The 20,283-nt window shown below is 47.9% G+C and overlaps 1 protein-coding gene and 1 non-coding gene across 4 annotated transcripts in view; both read left to right on the top strand.

Annotated features, from left to right (window-relative positions):
- LOC141069073 (uncharacterized) overlaps positions 1-20,283 on the top strand; it is a 104,740-nt gene that overhangs the window by 52,201 nt on the left and 32,256 nt on the right. For all 3 annotated transcript variants that reach the window (XM_073558385.1, XM_073558384.1, XM_073558383.1), the window contains 5 exons: positions 11,262-11,356; positions 11,959-12,076; positions 12,991-13,170; positions 13,860-14,014; positions 14,097-14,214. In XM_073558385.1, coding sequence (XP_073414486.1) covers positions 11,262-11,356; positions 11,959-12,076; positions 12,991-13,170; positions 13,860-14,014; positions 14,097-14,214 — 666 coding nt within the window. The remainder of the gene's footprint in view (positions 1-11,261; positions 11,357-11,958; positions 12,077-12,990; positions 13,171-13,859; positions 14,015-14,096; positions 14,215-20,283) is intronic.
- Positions 11,435-11,504, top strand: LOC141069082 (small nucleolar RNA U2-19). The gene has a single exon (XR_012226510.1). It is a non-coding gene; the product is annotated as a small nucleolar RNA U2-19 (small nucleolar RNA).

Below are 20,283 nucleotides of genomic sequence, written 5' to 3'. Positions count from 1 at the left end.
TTGTCTTTTTCTGAGAACATTTTTGATTTCCATCAATGAACCTGTGCTTTTTTTTTTTTTTTTTTTTTTTTTTTCTACTGAGCTGCCGTTTTTATTGATATCATTTTAGGGAAGGCATGATGTTTTGATCACTTTTTATTGTATGTTTTCAGTCAAATGCAGGTACAGACAAACCTTGAGCATGTTGGTTTTTTTTTTTCTTTTTGGGCGTTCCCATATTTGTTAAGTAATGTGATTTTAACAGATCGAATTTTGTGGATGTGGAGATGCTGAATGTTTTTCTCTAAATGGGGAAAGTTGGAAAGTCGTTGATTACATTTTTTGTATCCCTTTGAACATAATACAATATAAATACATGTATATTTTTTCTGTTACCCGTTTTTAATTTTGGTGTTGGGACTCGCAAGTGTGAGGACCCTTGACGTGGGTTGCGAGCTTACTTATTTTAACCAAAATATCTACCAATTCCACATGTAATGTATTTATCTTATACATTATTCATCTTTCTATTGCAATTTTTTTTTCCATTTTTGTTAATGCAAGATGCAGCCAGGCCCTTTTTTAGTGCTGGTTGGGTGAATTGAGGCGTCTTGTGGGGGGGCACTTATATAGTGCTAAACAGCCAACTGATCTAATAGTATGGGCGTCATCAATAGGCAGACGCTGTGCACCACACGTACCTGTGTGACTGGCGTCCTATACACTCCTCATCTGGGTGCATGTTTAATACTACACAGCGCCCTTCCATGAATTGGTAGGTTTGTGAGTGGCTGTTTGCGTCAGTAATCTGCACCTGTGCTGCCCCCGCTTTTATTATGGGGGTCTGCTGCATCCTGCTAGTGCATTGGTAATCTGATCTGGTGTTGGTAAAGGTGGCGGCCTGTTCAATACAAAAACAAACCTTTCTACCCGATTTGAGTGAAATTTTGCACTTTAACACCAGACTAAAAATGGATGAGACAGGCTGAATCTAGGGAAGCAAAAAAAAAGTTTAACTTGGAATTGTGTGAAAGAGCTGCTCAAATGGCAAAGTTAGTTCGCCACCTTTTACGTCTACCTCCCGAACCTCTGCTTTCATACACCGCTCCCGAGTCCAAGAATTTTCTGCAAAGTATTAGGAGATACAATTCTTGTTTCCAGATGACTTGGTACGGCAACTGGACTCGAGGAAGAAGGATTTATGCCAACTTTTAAGGTCTAGTGACAGTTAAATCACAAAATAGATGTGATGGTTCCTGCAGCAAAGAGACCCAAAATATTTGGTTACCTGCTCCAGTTCCACCAGCCTTTGATGTTATGGACACAGAGATAATCTGCGAGAAAGAAGTTCTGATTTGTAAACGTTGAAAGAATTTGTCACATAAGATGAGCCACATACAAAGAAATGAAGGATGGCACTCACCGTTCAACTGTGCAGGGCTTTATTCAGGAATAAAAAGGCATCGGCATGGGAGACGTGTGCAGAGTATGGACTACGGCCGTTTCGCGCTGCTGCGCTTCAACGGGTCCATAAGATGAGCCTCTTTTGGTTGATGCCCAGAGATCGGCGTATTTGGCAATTATGGTTCAGATTTCAAGTAAAATGGGAGACTCTTTGTTTTTCTTTGCACCAGGAGGTACCAGTAAAATATTATTAATTTGCTGCTCTCAGAAATTCGCTTAAACAATCACATTGCTCTGGCCAAACATCAGTGGCTTTGTGAAAGCGCAATCCTAGCAACTAAAAGTGATAATGTCTGCTCCATAAATCTACAAATACAGGGGAGACTGTGCCTGGTCCAGAGACCACAGCCATGTCCATTGCTTCTGTCATGGACAGTGAACGAGTCGTAATGTTCCCATTGGAGTTCCTGAATTCTTTGGAGCCTCCTGGAATGGGGCGAACATATATTCCCTTTTAAAAAATGAATTTTATTTATAATATGGGTAAAAGTACCAACACAAAAAAACCTGTGTGTGAATAATACATAAATTACATAAAACTAGTATCATAGAGACTTTACATAGCCAGGGGGATCTAACTGTACTTATTCTGATCCTACCAACCAGCGGAGGTTCGAACCCAAAGAACCCCGCTTGACAGCTGCCCTCTTATATTCCTGGTAAGGCGCTATTCTATACAGCACGTAGTGATTAGCGAAGAGGATGGAAAAGGTATGTAGATCACAGAATAAAAATCTGTATCCAAATGATAGAATAACATAGCGTGTGTATATATATATATATATATATATATATATATATATATATATATATATATATATATATATATATATATATATATATATATATATATATATATATATATACACTATTCTTATCATTTAGATAGATTTTTTTTCTGTGATCTACATACCTTTTCCATCCTCTTCGCTAATCACTATGTGCTGTATCCAGAATAGCGCCTTACCAGGAATATAAGAGAGACGCCGTCGAGCGGGGGTGCCATTCTCAAATCTTAGGGTTCGAACCTCCGCTGGTAGGTAGGATCAGAATAGGTGCAGTTAGCCTCGAAATGCGTTGACACTGTAAACCTGTACATTAGACTTTCTCGAGTCTTAATCTGTATTGAGTCTTCATCAGCAGCGCGTTGAATGGCACCTCCATCCTGTTCCATAGCGCATAGGAGCCTCGACACTCCAAAATTGTGTAACGGCACAATATCGCACCTGTGTGTTAAGCGTCTCATGCCCAACGTTACTGAAGCCACTATTCTTATGGGTAAAGGTTTACCTTCCGCGTATCCCTGTTGTGTAGACTAAGGCTATGTTCACACGTTGCATGTTGTGTTTTTTTTTTGTTTGTTTGTTTTTTCAGCAAATTTTCAGCTACGTTTCACAGTACCAGCAAAGTCTTTGAGATTTCAGAAATCTCATGCGCACTGCTTGTTTTTTTTGTCCTTGGTATTTTGTGCAATCCCTTGGTTTTTGCAGAATGCAGCATGTCATTCTTTCATCATTTTTGATTGAAAGCAATGAGTGGTGCAAAAACATTTTTTCACTTTCGCTTCTTTGGGGGACACAGGAACCATGGGTGTATGCTGCTGCCACTAGGAGGCTGACACTATGCAAATAAGAAAGTTAGCTCCTCCTCCGCAGTGTACACCCCACCGACTGGTGCTCAATTACTCAGTTTAGCTTAGTGTCAGTAGGAGTTGGACACAGGTTTGTCATTAGACCCTTATCTACCTCAATGTGCGTCGTTTCTTTGCAGGTTCCAGAGGTATTCAGAGTGAATAGTCACATCTGTATTCCCACAAGGAGACTATGAGTATGGCGTGTACTGCCTCCCCGTATCCTCGTATGTCGACCGGCCAGGAACACTTATGTGTGTTCGCCTTTGGTCTCTCACCCACTCGCCTACCAGAGCCTGTAGGTGGATGGAGACACTGTCTGCAACTGGAAATGGGGTAAGTCAGGACTGCAGGAGGTAAGTATCAGCAGGCTGAACACCTTTCTCCTTCCCATGATAGTATTCCTCCTGGGCGGTGGTGAACGGGCAAGCTTCCTTAGGCGGCATTACCTTTGTTTAGCGTTCTCAGTGCCAGTGCCGCAGAACTGCGGTCCTCTTTAAGGCCTCCGCGCCGCCCCGCGTCCTCCGGTGGCCGCCGTTTCTAATTTAGGCCCCGGCGTCAGTTCGGGCCTAGTTCTGAGGCGAGGCCACGTCCCCATTTTCAGGCAGGCTTTTTTCTTCTGTGGAACAGTCCCGGGCGCCGCCCACTGCTTCACTGAGGGCTAGAGGCGTCGCATGGGCCCGCCCACTCCTCCCAGTCGTCCTATAGGAGTGAGTGGAGTTTTCTTATGTCCCTGACAGAGTGGTTAGCTCCGCCCCCCTCTCTTGTGAGGTGATTCCCGCCCACAGCTTTCAGGAGCGCGCGTTTTACCTCACAGCTTTTACTCAGCCTGTCAGCTGCTCGTCTTCGCTTCAGCGTGCTGTGTACACAGGTTCCGTGAGTAGCTCTGACACCCTCCTCAGCTCTCCGTCCCCTAACCGTCTGGCACTGTTAGTGGGTTAGCTCATAATGTCGAATTCTAAACCAATTCCCTCTGCTTCTTCCTCTCCGGTAGTCAGTCATTTTGCATGTTCTTCTTGCAAACGCAAGTTTCCATCAGGTCAGTCCTCTCCCCTCTGTCAGGACTGCAGCAAGCCCACTGAACCCACCGCCCAGGAGCCCCCGGTTGTCCCGAGTGACGTTGAGGCCCTTATTCCAGGGTGGGTTTCCTCTCTGTCTCAATCTGTGGCGGAGCTCACCAAGGTGTCCCAGACCTTGGTGTCCGTACTGGATAAGTTGCCACTACAGGCTTCTGCAGGACCCAGCAGTTCACAGGATGCTCCGGTCGAGCCTGCTAATATTAGACGCAAAAGAGCCAGACGGGAGCACCGGTCCAGTTCCTCTTCCCGTTCCTCTTCCCATTCTGCATCGCCCCATAGTCCGTGCAAACAGCCTCCCTTATCAAGATCTTCCTCCCCCTGAGCCAGGCGAGACCTTTTCGGATGGACCCACCGAGGATGTTTTGGAGCTGGACTTGGACCAAATCGCTGATATGAGGGATATGGCTCAGAACCTCATTGCAGAGATTAACCAGTCCTTCAATATCAAAAATTCTCCTGCGGAATCCGCAGACCAGGAGGTTTCTTTCAGACGGTCGAAACCACCTTCCAAGGTCTTCGCTCATCATTCAGAGTTCCAGAAAATTCTTTCCAGAGAGAGAGAAAATCAAAGAGGAAAACGCCTTGGGGTGTTGTATCCTTTTTCGCCAGAACTCATTGCAGACTGGTCAGCTTCACCGGCCGTGGACCCTCCGGTTTCAAGACTATCTAACAGCACGGTCCTTCCGATTTCTGGGGGAGCATATCTAGGAGACACTAATGACAGAGTCGTAGAATCTTTTGCTAAGTCAGCCTTCGAAGCGGCATCTTCTGTTCTAATCCCGGCCTTTGCGTCTACTTGGGCTTCTAAGGCCATAGCGAAATGGGTTAAGGACCTCCGCCAAGGCATTTTGGCCGGAGACCAGCCAGAGCAGCTGGCAGATCTCGCCGACCAAATTTCGCATTCAGGCGAATATTTGGTCTCCACCTCACTGGATGCCGCATCCTACGCAGCTCAGGCATCAAGCAACTTGGTGGCTATTAGGCGCACAGTTTGGCTTAAGGCTTGGCAAGCGGACTTATCGTCAAAGTCCCTCACCAGTTTACCGTTTCAGGGATCGCGTCTTTTCGGCGATAGGCTGGACCAGATCATTAAGGATGCCACTGGGGGCACAAGCTTCCTTCTTCCCCAGTCAAAATCTCGTCGGCCTCCTCCGAAACGTCAGTATCGACCATTTCGGTCTTTTCGTCGCTTCACGACAGCAGATACGTCTTCCCACCAGCAGAGGCCTCAACCGCGCCAAGATAGAAAAAGAGTCTCCTTTAGGCCCACTCCTTCCTGGCGATCTCATTCTTTCCAGGGTAGATCTACCAGAGCTAGACCTGGAAGATCTTCCTCCGCATGACTGGAAACAGAACACCGGAGCATACTCCCAGGTGGGCGGCCATCTTCTTGCCTTCAGGGACGTCTGGCTTGCCTCAGTGGAAGACGCTTGGGTCAGGGAAGTTGTATCTTCAGGATACAAAGTAGAATTTGTTTCTCGTCCTCAGGATCGATTCTTCGAATCCCGACCCCCGAAAGACCCCGCCTTGGTGCCGGGTTTCTTTACAGCCATCGACTCTCTTCTCAAGTCGGGAGTCATTGTTTCAGTGCCAGAAAAAGAGCGATTCACAGGTTTCTATTCGAACCTGTTTGTAGTGCCGAAAAAAGGAGGCACGGTTCGACCCATTCTGGACTTAAAACTACTGAACAAAAGGGTCTGTTTGCGACATTTCAGGATGGAGTCCCTTCGTTCAGTAATCGCTTCCATGGAGGCACAAGAATTCCTGTGTTCCATAGACATTCAAGATGCCTATCTACATGTCCCAATCTTCCTGGGTCATCAAAAGTTCCTGCGTTTCGCGATACATCAGGATCACTTTCAGTTTGTCGCCCTGCCATTCGGGCTCGCCACCGCTCCCAGGGTTTTTACAAAGATCATGGCAGCGTTGATGGCCATTTTAAGGATCAGAGGTCTTGTGCTCTTCCCGTACCTCAACGACATCCTCATCAAAGCTCCATCCTTGCCCCAGGCTCTCGAAAGTCTGACCATTGTCGCGACACTCTTGCTCGATTCGGGTGGATGATCAACACAAAAAAGTCTTGTCTAGTTCCAACACAACGCCTTGTGTTTCTAGGCATAGTTTTTGACACTTGTCAGGCAAAGGTCTTCCTTGCCGACGACACGAGAGTAAAGCTGGAGTCACACATAGCGACGGGCCAGCGATCCCGACAACGATATCAACGTGTCAGGATCGCTGGTAAGTCGCTATGATCGCTGGTGAGCTGTCAAACAGACAGTTTCACCAGCGATTAGCATAGCTACGCCGAGCGCGCGACATCGCTGTGTTCGTTAGCGCTGGTGCCATATTCATGTCAAAAATAGAATTAAAATAAAAAATATTGTTCTTACCTTCCGACGTCCCGCGCAGCATTCCCGCCTCTCTCCACGCTCCGGTCCCAGTAATCCTTTGCGAGAATTACCGCGATGACGTCCGTTCTCGCGGGATCGCGAAGTCTCGCAGTCATTCTTGCAAAGGATCACTGGGACCGGGAGCGTGGAGAGAGGCGGGAAGACTGCGCGGGATGCTGGAAGGTTAGAATAACAATATTTTTTTATTTTTTTTTTATTATTTTACAGCTGATCGCTGGTCTCCCGCCTGTCGCACGCAGCGATGCGTGCTGGCCAGCGGAAGATCAGCGACGAAAAAAATGACCAGAGGTTTCTTGCAGCGATCAGCGATACCGGCAGGGGGGCCGGTCGCTGATCGCTGTCGAGATCGCTGTTGTGTCACAAAAGTTGTGACTCAGCAGCGATCTCGCTAGCGAGATTGCTGTGTGTGACGGGGCCTTAACTCTTCGGCGGGTTGTTTGTTTGCTTCAGGGCCCCCAAATCATTTCCCTCCGATCAGCCATGAGAGTTCTAGGGAGGATGGTTTCAACGTCGGAGGCGATTCCCTTCACCCAATTCCACTCAAGACTGCTTCAGCGGGCCATTCTGTCGCAGTGGAACAAGTCTGTCTCCTCACTGGATCATCCAATCCGACTCTCATTTTGGGTCAAGCTGTCCCTCAATTGGTGGCTAACATCTCCTCTTATTGCCCAGGGCCAATCGTTCCTTCCGGTACATTAGCAAGTGGTGACGACAAACGCCAGTCTCCTGGGCTGGGACGCAGTGTTTCGTCATCTCACAGTACAGGGCCATTGGTCGAGGCAGGAAGCGTCTCTTCCGATCAACGTCCTAGAAATACGGGCTATTTTCCTGTCCCTGATTCATTGGGACAAGCTGCTCAGAGGTCTGCCAATCCGGATTCAGACAGACAGTGCCACAGCGATGGCATATATCAACCACCAGGGAGGGACTCGGAGTTCCAAGATACTTCATTGGGCAGAAATGTCAGTTCCAGCGATATCCGATGTACACATTCCGGGTGTGGAAAACGAGGCCGCCGATTTTCTCATCCGCAAAGGCCTCGCGGCAGGGGAATGGTCCTTGCATCAGGAAGTCTTCCATCAGATTTGCCTTCGTTGGGGTACTCCGGATGTGGATCTGATGGCGTCCCGCCTGAACAAGAAAGTTCCACAGTTCGTATCCAGGGCCCGCGATTCCCTCGCGGTGGGCGCCGATGCTCTGAGCATTCCTTGGTCACAGTTCGCACTCCCCTATCTGTTCCCTCCTCTTCCTCTTCTACTCAAGCTGTTGAATAAGATCAAGGCAGAAGGGGAACCAGTCATCCTCATTGCGCCGGATTGGCCCAGAAGGTCTTGGTTCGCAGACATCGTCAACCTTCTCACGGACGCTCCTTGGACACTTCCAGACAGACCAGATCTGCTGTCTCAGGGTCCGATTTACCACCCCAATTCTCGGTCGCTCAGTATGGCGGCGTGGCTATTGAGACCGCGGTACTGAAAAAGTCAGGGTTTTCAGATCGGGTAATTCACAAAATGATCCGGGCTAGGAAGCCTTCGTCTTCCAAAATATACTATAGAACATGGAAGGCATATTTTCGTTGGTGTGAGTCCAATCGCGTTTCGCCAATGCCTTTCTCGCTTCCTTCTATTCTAGCATTCCTCCAGGTAGGCCTGGACGGGGGTCTGGCCCTTAGTTCTCTAAAGGGGCAAGTTTCGGCACTTTCGATTTTTTTCCAGAAAACGCTATCCTCTCGGCCGCAGGTAAAGACCTTTTTACAAGGGGCGGCCCATGCAGTTCCTCCGTATCGGGCTCCAGTGGATCCCTAGGATCTCAATTTAGTCCTAGAGGCTCTATAAGGTTCCCCCGTTGAGCCTCTCAAGGAGGTTTCTCTATCTCTTTTCTCTTGGGAAGTGGCCTTTCTAGTGGCCATTACTTCCATCCGACGTGTCTCGGAGTTGGCAGCTCTTTCTTGTCAACCTCCTTTTTTAGTGATTCACCAAGATAAACTTGTTCTACGGCCTCCACCGTCCTTCCTTCCCAAGGTGGTATCTGCTTTCCACTTGAATGAAGACATCGTTCTACCTTCTTTCTGCCCGGCTCCAGTTCATCCCCGGGAACGCTCCTTGAACAGACTAGACCTGGTCTGGGCGACGAAGGTCTACTGGGCTAAAATCGATGCGTTCCGGAAGACAGACTCGCTTTTCGTCATCCCAGATGGGACTCGAAAAGGCTTGTCAGCCTCCAAGGCGACCTTTGCACGCTGGATCAGATCGGCTATCTTAGAGGCTTACCGGATAAAGAACAGAGTGCCCCCTTCTGGGATTAAGGCTCACTCCACTCGGGCAGTGGGCGCATCCTGGGCGGTGCACCACAGGGCTTCTGTGATGCAGCTCTGTAAAGCTGCAACCTGGTCCTCTGTTCACACTTTTGTAAAATTTTACAAGGTCCACACCTACACTTCGGCGGATGCCAGCCTAGGAAGAAGGATCTTGCAGGTGGCGGTGGTGAGTCCGCTGACATGATGGAAGTTTTGTTTCCCACTCCAGGGACTGCTTTGGGACGTCCCATGGTTCCTGTGTCCCCCAATGAAGCGATAGAGAAAACAGGATTTTTGGTTGCTTACCGTAAAATCTGTTTCTCGGAGCCTTCATTGGGGGACACTGCACCCTCCCATGTTTTCAACTTCTGTACTTTGTTCTATGTAATATAGTTCTAGTTGAATTGTTGGTTTACTCTATATTCTATTGGTTCTCCTACTGCTTTCTCACTAACTGAGTAATTGAGCGCCAGTCGGTGGGGTGTATACTGTGGAGGAGGAGCTAATTTTCTTATTTGCATGGTGTCAGCCTCCTAGTGGCAGCAGCATACACCCATGGTTCCTGTGTCCCCCAATGAAGGCTCTGAGAAACAGATTTTACGGTAAGCAACCAAAAATCCTGTTTTTTTTGGTGCCAAAACCCAATAAAGTAGAATCAGATTTTTTTTTTCTTTTTTAACTTTAAGCGTTCAGCCTGCACAAGAGACAGATGTATCTTGACAATAAAGCTGCAAAAACTAAAGCAAAACCTGCTTTTTGAGGCAAGTTTCTTACTGCCAAGAGAGCAGGTTTTGCCTTAGGGAAAACAAATACAACGTGTGGACACAGCCTAATGGTATGTGTACACTAGGGTGACCGGATCTCATATGGGGGGGAAAAAATGTCAGAATCTTGTTCGTCTGGACCCCACAAAACGATTCCCCTTTCCAGATATTGAGAGAGCCAAAATTTGATCTCGATCAAACGACGTTAACCCGTGCCGCTCGTCGCTCAAAGTTTGAAAAAATCCAAATTGAGGTATTTTAAGATTTAGGTATTTTGCATAGTCTGTTAGACTATAAAGAATGTGACAACAACATTGCAGAAATAGCCCTGACCAAATTTTCGAACCATTTGTGGTATTTGAATGCAGAGTTGGTGGGATTATCGTTTTTTGATCCCACCATTACAGACAATGAAAAGTTGTTAATGGCTAATAAATTGCTCAGTAGCACAGATGAACCATCAGAGCACGCTAACCTACATGAGTTGATAATTTTACATAGTTATCTAATCTATTCTAGAGCTTTGGTTAAAGTAGTTTTTGAAACGTCAGAATATAATGCTCGGCATTTGCTTACAACTTGCAGGACATATCTTTTGTCAGAAGGTCGTTAAAGTCGGTTGCTTCCTACCTCTTTTAATTTTTCTTTCCTAACTTTTGGATTTACAACCCTAGCGGGCTCTGATGGTTCATCTGTGCTACTGAGCAATTTATTAGCCATTAACAACTTTTCATTGTCTGTAATGGTGGGATCAAAAAACGATAATCCCACCAACTCTGCATTCAAATACCACAAATGGTTCGAAAATTTGGTCAGGGCTATTTCTGCAATGTTGTTGTCACATTCTTTATAGTCTAACAGACTATGCAAAATACCTAAATCTTAAAATACCTCAATTTGGATTTTTTTCAAACTTTGAGCGATGAGCGGCACGGGTTAACGTCGTTTGATCGAGCTCAAATTTTGGCTATCTCAATATCTGGAAAGGGGAATCGTTTTGTGGGGTCCAGACGGACAAAATTCCGACATCGATTTTTTGCGGTCACCCTAGTGTACACGTTGAGTAACATTTCTGCGTCTCTTGGCAGGAAAAAAGCAGCTGTAAAGAACGCACATTTTTGTCAGGTTTGAGTGAAGTCAATGGTAAAAAACAGGGCAAAAACGCACAGTGAATTGACACAGCAAATTATTTTTTGCACCAAATCTGCAAGTCAAAAATAATGTGGGCATGACACTTCCGGTTTCTCATTCACTTTGCTGTCATAGGATTACTTCAGGTTTGTCTAGAACATCTGCTAAGAAAAAACACACCAAATCTGCAACATGTGCACCCAGTTTAATAGTGGTCCATAAGGGGTTTCCAGTAGCTGCTGTCCCGGCGGAGCTCTGATCGCTGCTGTTGCAAGCATCTGCCGAGTATGGCGCAGGCTCCGCTCTTCAGCCCGCTACATACACCTGCTTCTCTAACCTGTACAGCGCATGCCTGGAAGGGGTTAAATATCCTGTTCATTGTATAGATCATGAAATAATCTTTGCCATTTTTATGCCATTATTCAGTGATGTAACAATGACCTTTAGCTTCAGAGACATTAACCATTTCATCTTCACCTATTTTTTTTTTTTTTTCTTTTTCTTCAGATCGTTCTGTTCTTCCAGTTTTTCATGAGATCCTGAGCAGCGATGAGGACGCCTCCTTTAAACACCTTTTTATGGAGGAAGGAGCTCCTGGTCTCGTAAGTAACTACAGCTCCCATTGGGATCTATAAACTGTTATCTCCGACTTATCTGAGGTCATTTTTTTGAAAAAAAGTGATCAATGATGAAAAATAGCCAAATCTGAGTATCGGTGACACCCGGTACGTGATCTATCCAGACCGGAGAAGCTGACAGTTTTGTCATGTGAGCCTGGTGGTGTGTCCTGTGAGCGTGTTGGGGGCACTTTCACAGGTACCGGTGTGACCCCCTGCAGTCGCGCTGCTGCATTTTTTTTGTGACGTGTCATGGGATTCCTCATCGATCTGGAAATCTACGACATCCAGCATTTGCTGTTTTCTGCAGTAGCAGTTCTGGTATTTTCCTTAGAACTGCTGCCGTGGCAAAACCGAGAATGCAGAAAAGCTCACCGGCATGTAGACGTTCTTGCCACCGGGACCGATGGAAGTGCCCTTGTTGTATGGGTGTGTCTGTCCCGTGTCTTATCTGAGCCATGATGCATCTTCTTCTCACCAGACGCTACTTGTGGTGGTTTCTACACTTGATCTGAGCTCAGACTGTGTCGGTGGATGTTTAATGTACTGTGGTTTGGGGAATGGTATCAGTCTGTATTTCTGTGTAGGGGCCCAGTGGACAAGAAAGGAGCCCGACTTCAGCCTGCGATTACTTGTCCACAACAACCATATCATCCGGCAGCTTCCTGACCAGCGAGAAGACCGACACAAGTCCTGTGATCTCAGGTTGGTGTTGGCATCGTGAGCTGGGGCCTAGGACATGGTGCGAGCAAAGCCTTCCCTTTAGCATGTGGCTTGGATCTCTCCATCTTGCAGCTCCTCCTGCTTTGGCATGAATTGCCCATAGACCGTATGTCTGATCATTGGTGCCTGTGGTGAATTTAGGGAACATCTAGATTACTCCACAGATACCTGGAGGTTTGCAAATTGCAAGGTCCTAGAAAGGATTATTTATCGGCTGTGGCTGCTCCATTCTTTCCATTCCTAGCACACCCCACACAGGTACTACTCCACCTCATGGAAACTGTAGACAAAGACAAGTTTGAGGAGTCTTCATAAATCCTACTAGTTCTTCGTATCGGTTTCCTCAGAGAGACATTGAACAGGGGACCGGGATACCATTTTTGATTTTTTTAAATGTATTATTATTATTATTATTATTATTTATTGTTATAGCGCCATTTATTCCATGGCGCTTTACATGTGAGGGGGGTATACATAAAAACAAGTACAATAATCTTAAACAATACAAGTCATAACTGGTACAGGAGGAGAGAGGACCCTGCCCGCGAGGGCTCACAATCTTCAAGGGATGGGTGATAATACAGTAGGCGAGGGTAGAGCTGGTCGTGCAGCGGTTTGGTCGATCGGTGGTTACTGCAGGTTATAGGCTTGTCGGAAGAGGTGGGTCTTCAGGCTCTTTTTGAAGGTTTCGATGGTAGGTGAGAGTCTGATATGTTGTGGTAGAGAGTTCCAGAGTAGGGGTGATGCGCGAGAGAAATCTTGTATGCGATTGTGGGAAGAGGAGATAAGAGGGGAGTAGAGAAGGAGATCTTGTGAGGATCGGAGGTTGCGTGCAGGAAAGTACCGGGAGACGAGGTCACAAATGTATGTCATAATGATATATATATTATATTTAGATCTCCAGAGATGTAACTTCTCCAATATCGAGGAGAATAAGGACCTCACCAGTCCGTCAACGGCAACAACATGGAGTCATTACTTGTGTCCAGTGCAAAGTGGTGACCACATCCAGCATATCATAGAGAAATACACCAAAGAGCTCGGTTCTTCTCTGGGAAGGAACTTTAGTTTTCACGGTAAGTAAGATCTGGATGTGACAGATGAGGATGAGAAGGGATAATATGGGGGTATTGGCTTTTGGGCAGCCGGGCTTTTGTATGTTATTTTGCTCGTGTAACTAGGGCCCTGCAGCTGCCTGAACTTGTGCTGCAGATCGGGGTCCGCAGTGAGGTTCTCCAAAAATTATATTCTCGAAACTAACATCAATCAAAGATGCCGTCCTTCAGTCCTCACTACTCCGTCCTTTGGGGGACATTTCACAGGGATCTGTATTAAGCATGTTGTCCAGGCATCTAATATTCATGATCAATGTCAGATCGGTGGGGGTCTGACACCCAGAACTTCCACCGATGAGCTCAATTCAATGTGTAGCAGCCGTTCCTGTGTGCAGCAGATCAGCTTCTATTCATGTAATTGGGAGCTGATCTGCAGTTCTCATCAGCAACCCCCACCCATCTAATACTGATCTGGACAACCCCTTTAAATCTTCTTGGGGAAGAAGTGTTTTCTTGTTTAACTTACCATCAGTCTGCAGTTCCTGAAATCTACCTAGTGTAACCCAATAATGGGAGGAGGGGAAAGGAGGGGGATGCAGCTGCAGCAAGATGACTGCATGGTTCCCATTTCACTATTGGAAAGTAAAGTTAAACTTTTATATGTTTTACACTTTTTACTTCTGAACATTTTCCCTTCTCACTTATTCCAGCTTCTTCTGTTGCCACTGATATTTCATCTCAGGGTAACCACCTGTCTGATACTTTTCACTCACTGGATCCAAATCTGGATTCTGATATTTCCACTCCATCCTATGCCCGATCAGACGCCACCATCAGTCCACAAAGCATGCAGGACCAGAGTCAGGTATGATTTCTCTGTGTCCATTTTCGGATGATTCGCTGCTATCACGTTTCATCAGATACTTGTATTCTTTACTTGTCTCCAGAGCTCCAGTAACAGCAACCACAGAGAACCGCAGCCATATAGAAGTCCTGCATCCTCTAGCGGCTTATACCAATCACATGTGCTGGGGAGGCGGTCACCTCAGAGGCCGGCGAAAGAAGGTGAGCGAGCGGACCCGATGTACTGTAAAGAGCAGTGGAGCCATGATGAACACAGAGCCGTCGCTAGCATTTCATGCAAAAAGGCTTTCTACACTTGAACTGAGCTCACTGTGTGTGTGTGCGCATGTGTATGTGTGGTAGGAGGTAAGTGGTGTGTGTGTATGAGTGGTAGGAGGTAAGTGGTGTGTGTGAGCGCATGTGTATGTGTGGTAGGAGGGTAAGGTGTGTGTATGAATGAGAGGTAGAATGTAAAGTGTGTGTGTTGGATGTTTTTGTTTTATATTTTTTTTTATTTTTATGGCTTTCAAACTGAGCTGTGATGACATCTGTTGTCCCCGATCATTTCGTATATGAGGGTTCATACACTTGATCTGAGCTCCTATGGTATATACACTATGTGGGGAAAAAGTTTTAGGACAAATGGCTTACTTGCTAAATTCAGGTTTCTCATTTTCCCCGGTTGAATAACATCCGGCCGCTCACCCCAACACCCCCAAATCCCCGGTGTGGAACCACAGCAGCGAAGTGGATATCTCGGAGCTGAGGAGTAGGGGGGCAGGAAAGTCACCAATGTCCTGCTGACTCCATAACGCCAGAGTCCAAACCTCCTCTGGTATAACATCAGCACAAACACTGCGCCACCGCTGGGAGCTTCATGGCTGAGCAGCTGCATGCTGCCATACATCACCAAGCACAATGCCTAGCTTCGGATGGAGTGGTGTAAAGCCGCCACCACTGGACTCTGGAGGAGACGTGTTCTGTGCAGTGACGGATCACACTTCTCTATCTGCCTCTGATGGAGGAGTCTGGGTTTGATGATCCCAGGAGGACGTTACCCCCTGACTGCATTGTGCCCCCCCTGTACAGATGGTGGAGGAGGATAATATTATGGGCTCTTATCAGGGGGCGGCCTCAACTTAGTTCCAGTGAAGAGAAATCTTAATGACTCGGCAGAAGACATTGTGGACAATTGTAGCTTCAGCTTTGTGGGAACAGTTTGGGGAAGACCCATGCACGCTCCTCTAGGAAATGAAATAAGCAAATTGTCTCGTTAGAGAGGAAGAGGACTGGAACTCCAGCGCCACCTATTGGATGTAACAATCCTAAATGTGAATATTGACCCTTTGACGCTCCTAACTTAGGAAAAAAAAAGTCAAACCAGAACCTCCAACTGCAGACACGTGTTTTGGATGTTTGCCCCTCATTAGTGCAAAGCTCATAGTCAGATTTGGCTGGATGAGAGGTCTCTGGGGGTAAGGGGAAAGGGGTAACATCTCCTTATTGAGAGTGACATGCCGGTGTAAGATAATATCTATGCACGCGGAGTGGCAAGCTCCCATCTTTAGTAGAGGAATGAGCTCTGTATAACTGCTTTACATCGTTTAGCGACTGCTCCTGTACTGGAGCCTTGTAGACAGTAGGACCCCATGCATCCTAGTTCACAGTTGGTCTCCAGCTGTGAAGGTACTTTAAAGACTATGGACACTTTGACAGGGATAAAATGATTTTTTTTTTACATATGTTAGTGGTTATCTGTAGTTAATACTACTCACTTTCTCATCCCTGTCCTCCTCACCTGTCACCCACGTCCAGCAGCATGCGCACCCCCGCAGAAACCTCGCACATCTAGACACTCGCACACTCTCTGACTCTATTCTACCACTGTCCTCCATAGCTTCACTCCACGACACACACTGTCACTAGTTTCTACAGTGCCGCTCTTGCATCAGCCATCGACTCAGTTGCCCCTGTCATGCATAAGAGTGCGACGAACCAATAGACAACCCAGGCACAATAACGCCACTAAAAAGCTTCGGCAAGCATCTAGAATTGCAGAACGGCGCTGGAAGAAAACACATTTGCAAGACGACTTCACTGCACTCAAACAAGCAACACTTCCATTCAAATCAGCTCACCTCTGCTAAACAGGCCTTCTTTACATCCCTTGTATCTTCCTTATCCCACAACCCCAAACAGTTGTTCAATACTTTTAACTCCCTCCTCCGCCCACCACTGCCACCTCCGACTTCCCTAATCTTTGCCGAGGACTTTGCCACACACTTCAAAAACAAGATAGACCAAACACGGCAAGTCTTTATTGCCCAACCACCTCAACCCCTTTGTATACCAGACCAATGCCCAAACCCCATTACCTCTTTCTCCAACATCACTGAAGAGGAGCTTAATCGCCTCTTCTCCAAATCGCACCTCACAACCTGTGCATTTGACCCCATCCCACCTCCTCCCAAACCTCACCACCACACTTATCCCATCCCTAACCCACCTCTTCAACTTATCACTAACTTCTGGTACCTTCCCTTCTGCTTTCAAACATGCCACAATCACACCTATCCTTAAAAAGCCAACCCTCGATCCAACAGCCACGTCCAGCTATCGCCCAATATCGCTGCTTCCATTCACTTCTAAACTCCTGGAGCAGCATGTCCACACTGAACTTTCCTCCCACCTCTCATCTAACTTGCTCTTGACAATCTACAATCTGGCTTCCGCCCCCATCATTCCACTGAGACAGCCCTCACCAAAATTACCAACGACCTACATACAGCCAAAGCTAACGGACAATACTCTATACTCCTGCTTCTAGACCTGTCCTCTGCTTTCGACCACTGCCTCCTACTACAGATCCACTCCTCCTTTGGCATCAAAGAACTCGCCCTATCCTGGATCTCCTCATACCTTTCCAACCTCACATTCAGCGTCTCCCACACCCACACTAACTCCTCATCCCACCCTCTCTCTGTTGGAGTCCCCCAAGGCTCTGTTCTAGGACCCCTACTCTTCTGAATCTACACACTTGGTCTGGGGCAACTCATAAAGTCCCACAGATTCCAGTACCACCTTTATGCCGATGATACTCAGATCTACCTCTCTGGCCCAGACATCACCTCTCTGCTCTCCAGAATCCCAGAGTGTCTTATCAGCCATATCCTCCTTCTCCTCTCGCTTCCTCAAACTCAATGTGGACAAATCTGAACTGATCATCCTTCCCCCATCTCACAGATCTTCCTTACCCAACCTTTCTATAACAATTAGCAACATCACGCTTTCCCCTGTACCGGAGGTCCGCTGCCTCGGAGTAACCCTTGACTATGCCCTGTCCTTCAAACCGCACATCCAAGCTCTCTCCACCTACAGTCGCCTCCAGCTCAAAAATATTTACAGAATCCGTTCCTTCCTCAACCCTCAATCTACTAAAATGCTTGTGCATGCCCTCATCATCTCCCGCCTCGACTATTGCAACATCCTTTTCTGTGGCCTCCCTGCTAACATCCTTGCACCTCTCCAGTCCATTCTCAACTCTGCCACCCGACTAATTCATCTCTCTCCTCGCTATTCCTCCACTTCTCCCCTCTGCAAATCTCTTCACTGGCTCCCATTCCCTCAGCGTATCCAGTTCAAATTACTAATACTGACTTACAAGGCCATCTACAACCTGTCTCCTCCATACATCTCTGAACTAATCTCCAGATACCTTCCCTCAAGGAATCTCCGGTCCTCCCAAGACCTCCTTCTCTCCTCCACACTTATTCTCTCCTCACCCAACAGCCTCCAAGACTTCTCCCGAATAGCCCCCATCCTCTGGAATTCCCTGCCCCAACACGTCCGGCTATCAACCACACTCGGATCCTTCAGACGGAACCTGAAAACCCACCTCTTCAGGAAAGCCTGCAGTGATCCCCCGCTGCCTCCTCACCACTACTGGAGCTACCGCCTCACCATCACTGGAACTGCTGTAACCCCCCAACCTACTGTCTCCTTCCCCACCATCCTGTAGCATGTAAGCCCGAAAGGGCAGAGTCCTCTCTCCCCTCTATATCAGTCTGTGATTGTTAGTTTGTTTGCTGTAAGTGATATCTGTAATTGTATGTAACCCCTTCTCATGTACAGCACCATGGAACCAATGGTGCGATATAAATAAATAATAATAATAGACTTGCAGTTTGTAACCGATCTTGATTTCATTCATTTTTAGACCCCCTGATATTTAGTTTTGTAGTTTGATCCACGTTTTAGATTCTTTTCCTTTGGGAGTATCTCTCACAGGTAATATAGGCTGGATGTGAGGTCTGTATGTATCCAGGATGCTGCTCATATATCAGTACAGCTTCTTTCTCCTTCGCCTCATTGGGGGGGCACAGATACTGTGGGTGTATGCTTCTGCCGCTAGGAGGCTGACACTAAGTGGAAAAAAAGAGGTTAGCTCCTCCTCCGCCGTATACACCCTCGCCCCTATTGCGGGCGGAAATCAGTTTTTTGCTTCGTGTCCATGGAGGCACACGTCTGTTTTTATTCTCCAGACTTTTTTCGTCTTTTTCCATGAAGATGTAACCGGGGCAACGGTTCCTATTGAAACGGTCCGATTTCCCCAAACCAACAACGGGCGAGCACGTGCGAGTGTCCCTCCACGTATCCTCTCCCGCGTCGTGGGACACAATGCCGGACTTGGCCCTGACCACCCCTAGGTATTGAAACCATGGGCTGTACAGAGGCACAAGACTAGTCCGTGCGGCCCCCACTGCTCCACCAATGCTTAGACTGCGGTGCTGCAAGGTGGCGGACGGTCCCTCTCCTCACCCCCTGAAAGGGGTTAGATGGAGCTAGGGTGCCTGCACCGTCCTATTTTATCAAGGCCCCCTCACATACCTGCGCTCAGGCTGAAGAGGATCATCGGTGAGGAGAGGGTCTGGGAGGGCTCCTGCAAAGACCTCAGGGCTGGAGCCACCGGCCATGCAGGGCTGAGGGTGGCTGGATCCGTCAGGCAGTTAGTGGCGCCATGTTTTTTTGTGTACCGTGCCCCCCCCCCCTCCACCCGGACGGGTAGGGGAATAATTGAGGCCACGGCCGGAAGTCCCGCCCCTGGGGCCGCGCGTCACTTCCGGCGGCCCGCCCTGCAGTGGGCGGCGGCGAAAAAATTTAGGCTAGGCTGCAGAACGGAAGCTCCGCCCCTAGAGCAGTTTTTACATGCTGACTCACCCCCACAGCTGGTGGCGCGCGATTTGAAGGTAGCAGCCAGGACGGGGGGGCGCAGAACTGGGGTAGGTGCTGCCTGAGTGGCCACGCTACAGGGAAACGAGGTGCTACCTCCTCCCCACATCCTCAGCAGCGGACAGATACAGCATGTCCGAAAAGGCAAAGACGCACACGTTCTTTTACGTTGCATGCATCTCGTCGGGCTGCGTTTCCGTGGGCGCAGAGCAAGCGATTATGCGAAGCCTGCGAATCCGAACGTGACCAGGAGCCCTCCCCTGCGACAGTGACCAATGTGTCAAATCCCCCGGAGTGGGCCCTATCACTGTCACAGTCCATGGCATCGCTTACGAGAGCAATAGAGTCCCTTCAAGCCCCTGATAGGGGCAGGGACAATGGCTCGCCGGCCTTAGAGGGAACCTCCACCTCACAAAAGCCTCCGGCCTGCAGGGGCCGCTCTCACTCCAGGCAGACCCGGAGGAAATGAATCCACACGGTGTCGCCCAGTCCATCCGGTGCCTTGGCATCCGTAAGCTCTGCTTCTCGCTCCCTGTCACCAGTGGTTGATAGCGAGCAGACCTCTGATTGCGACTCAGACGAGCCCCTTGACCTAGACACTCCAGGGTCACGTGAAACAGTGGACAGCCTCATAGAAGCCGTCAATCAGACCCTGGGGATTGAGGATGATCCCGCAGCGGCTACGGGGCATAAAGTGGCATTTAAGCGAGTGAAGCGCCCGCACAGAATTTTTTCCTCTCACCCGGAGTTTGAGGACATAGTGCAGCGGCCCAGAGAACGTCCAGACAGGCGTTACTCGGGTCAAAAGGCACTTGAAACAAGGTATCCGTTTGCTCCGGACCTCCGTAAAAGATGGATGAATCCCCGATGGTGGATCCTCCGGTTTCGCGCCTAGCCACTAAGACCGTGCTATCCATCCCTAGTGTTTCCTCGATTTAAGGATCCCACGGATCGCCTTATAGAGAGCTTAGCTGGCTCAGTATATGAGGCGTCAGGGTCAGCACTCACTCCCTCGTTCGCAGCAACTTGGGTAGCCAAGGCTGTGATATCATGGTCAGAAAC

The sequence above is a fragment of the Dendrobates tinctorius genome, unplaced genomic scaffold (assembly GCF_039654945.1).
Source record: "Dendrobates tinctorius isolate UK_male_01 unplaced genomic scaffold, ASM3965494v1 ptg000256l, whole genome shotgun sequence".
Taxonomy (NCBI): domain Eukaryota; kingdom Metazoa; phylum Chordata; class Amphibia; order Anura; family Dendrobatidae; genus Dendrobates; species Dendrobates tinctorius.
Note: the sequence above shows the minus strand (reverse complement) of the source record. Positions and strands in the feature narration are given on the sequence as shown.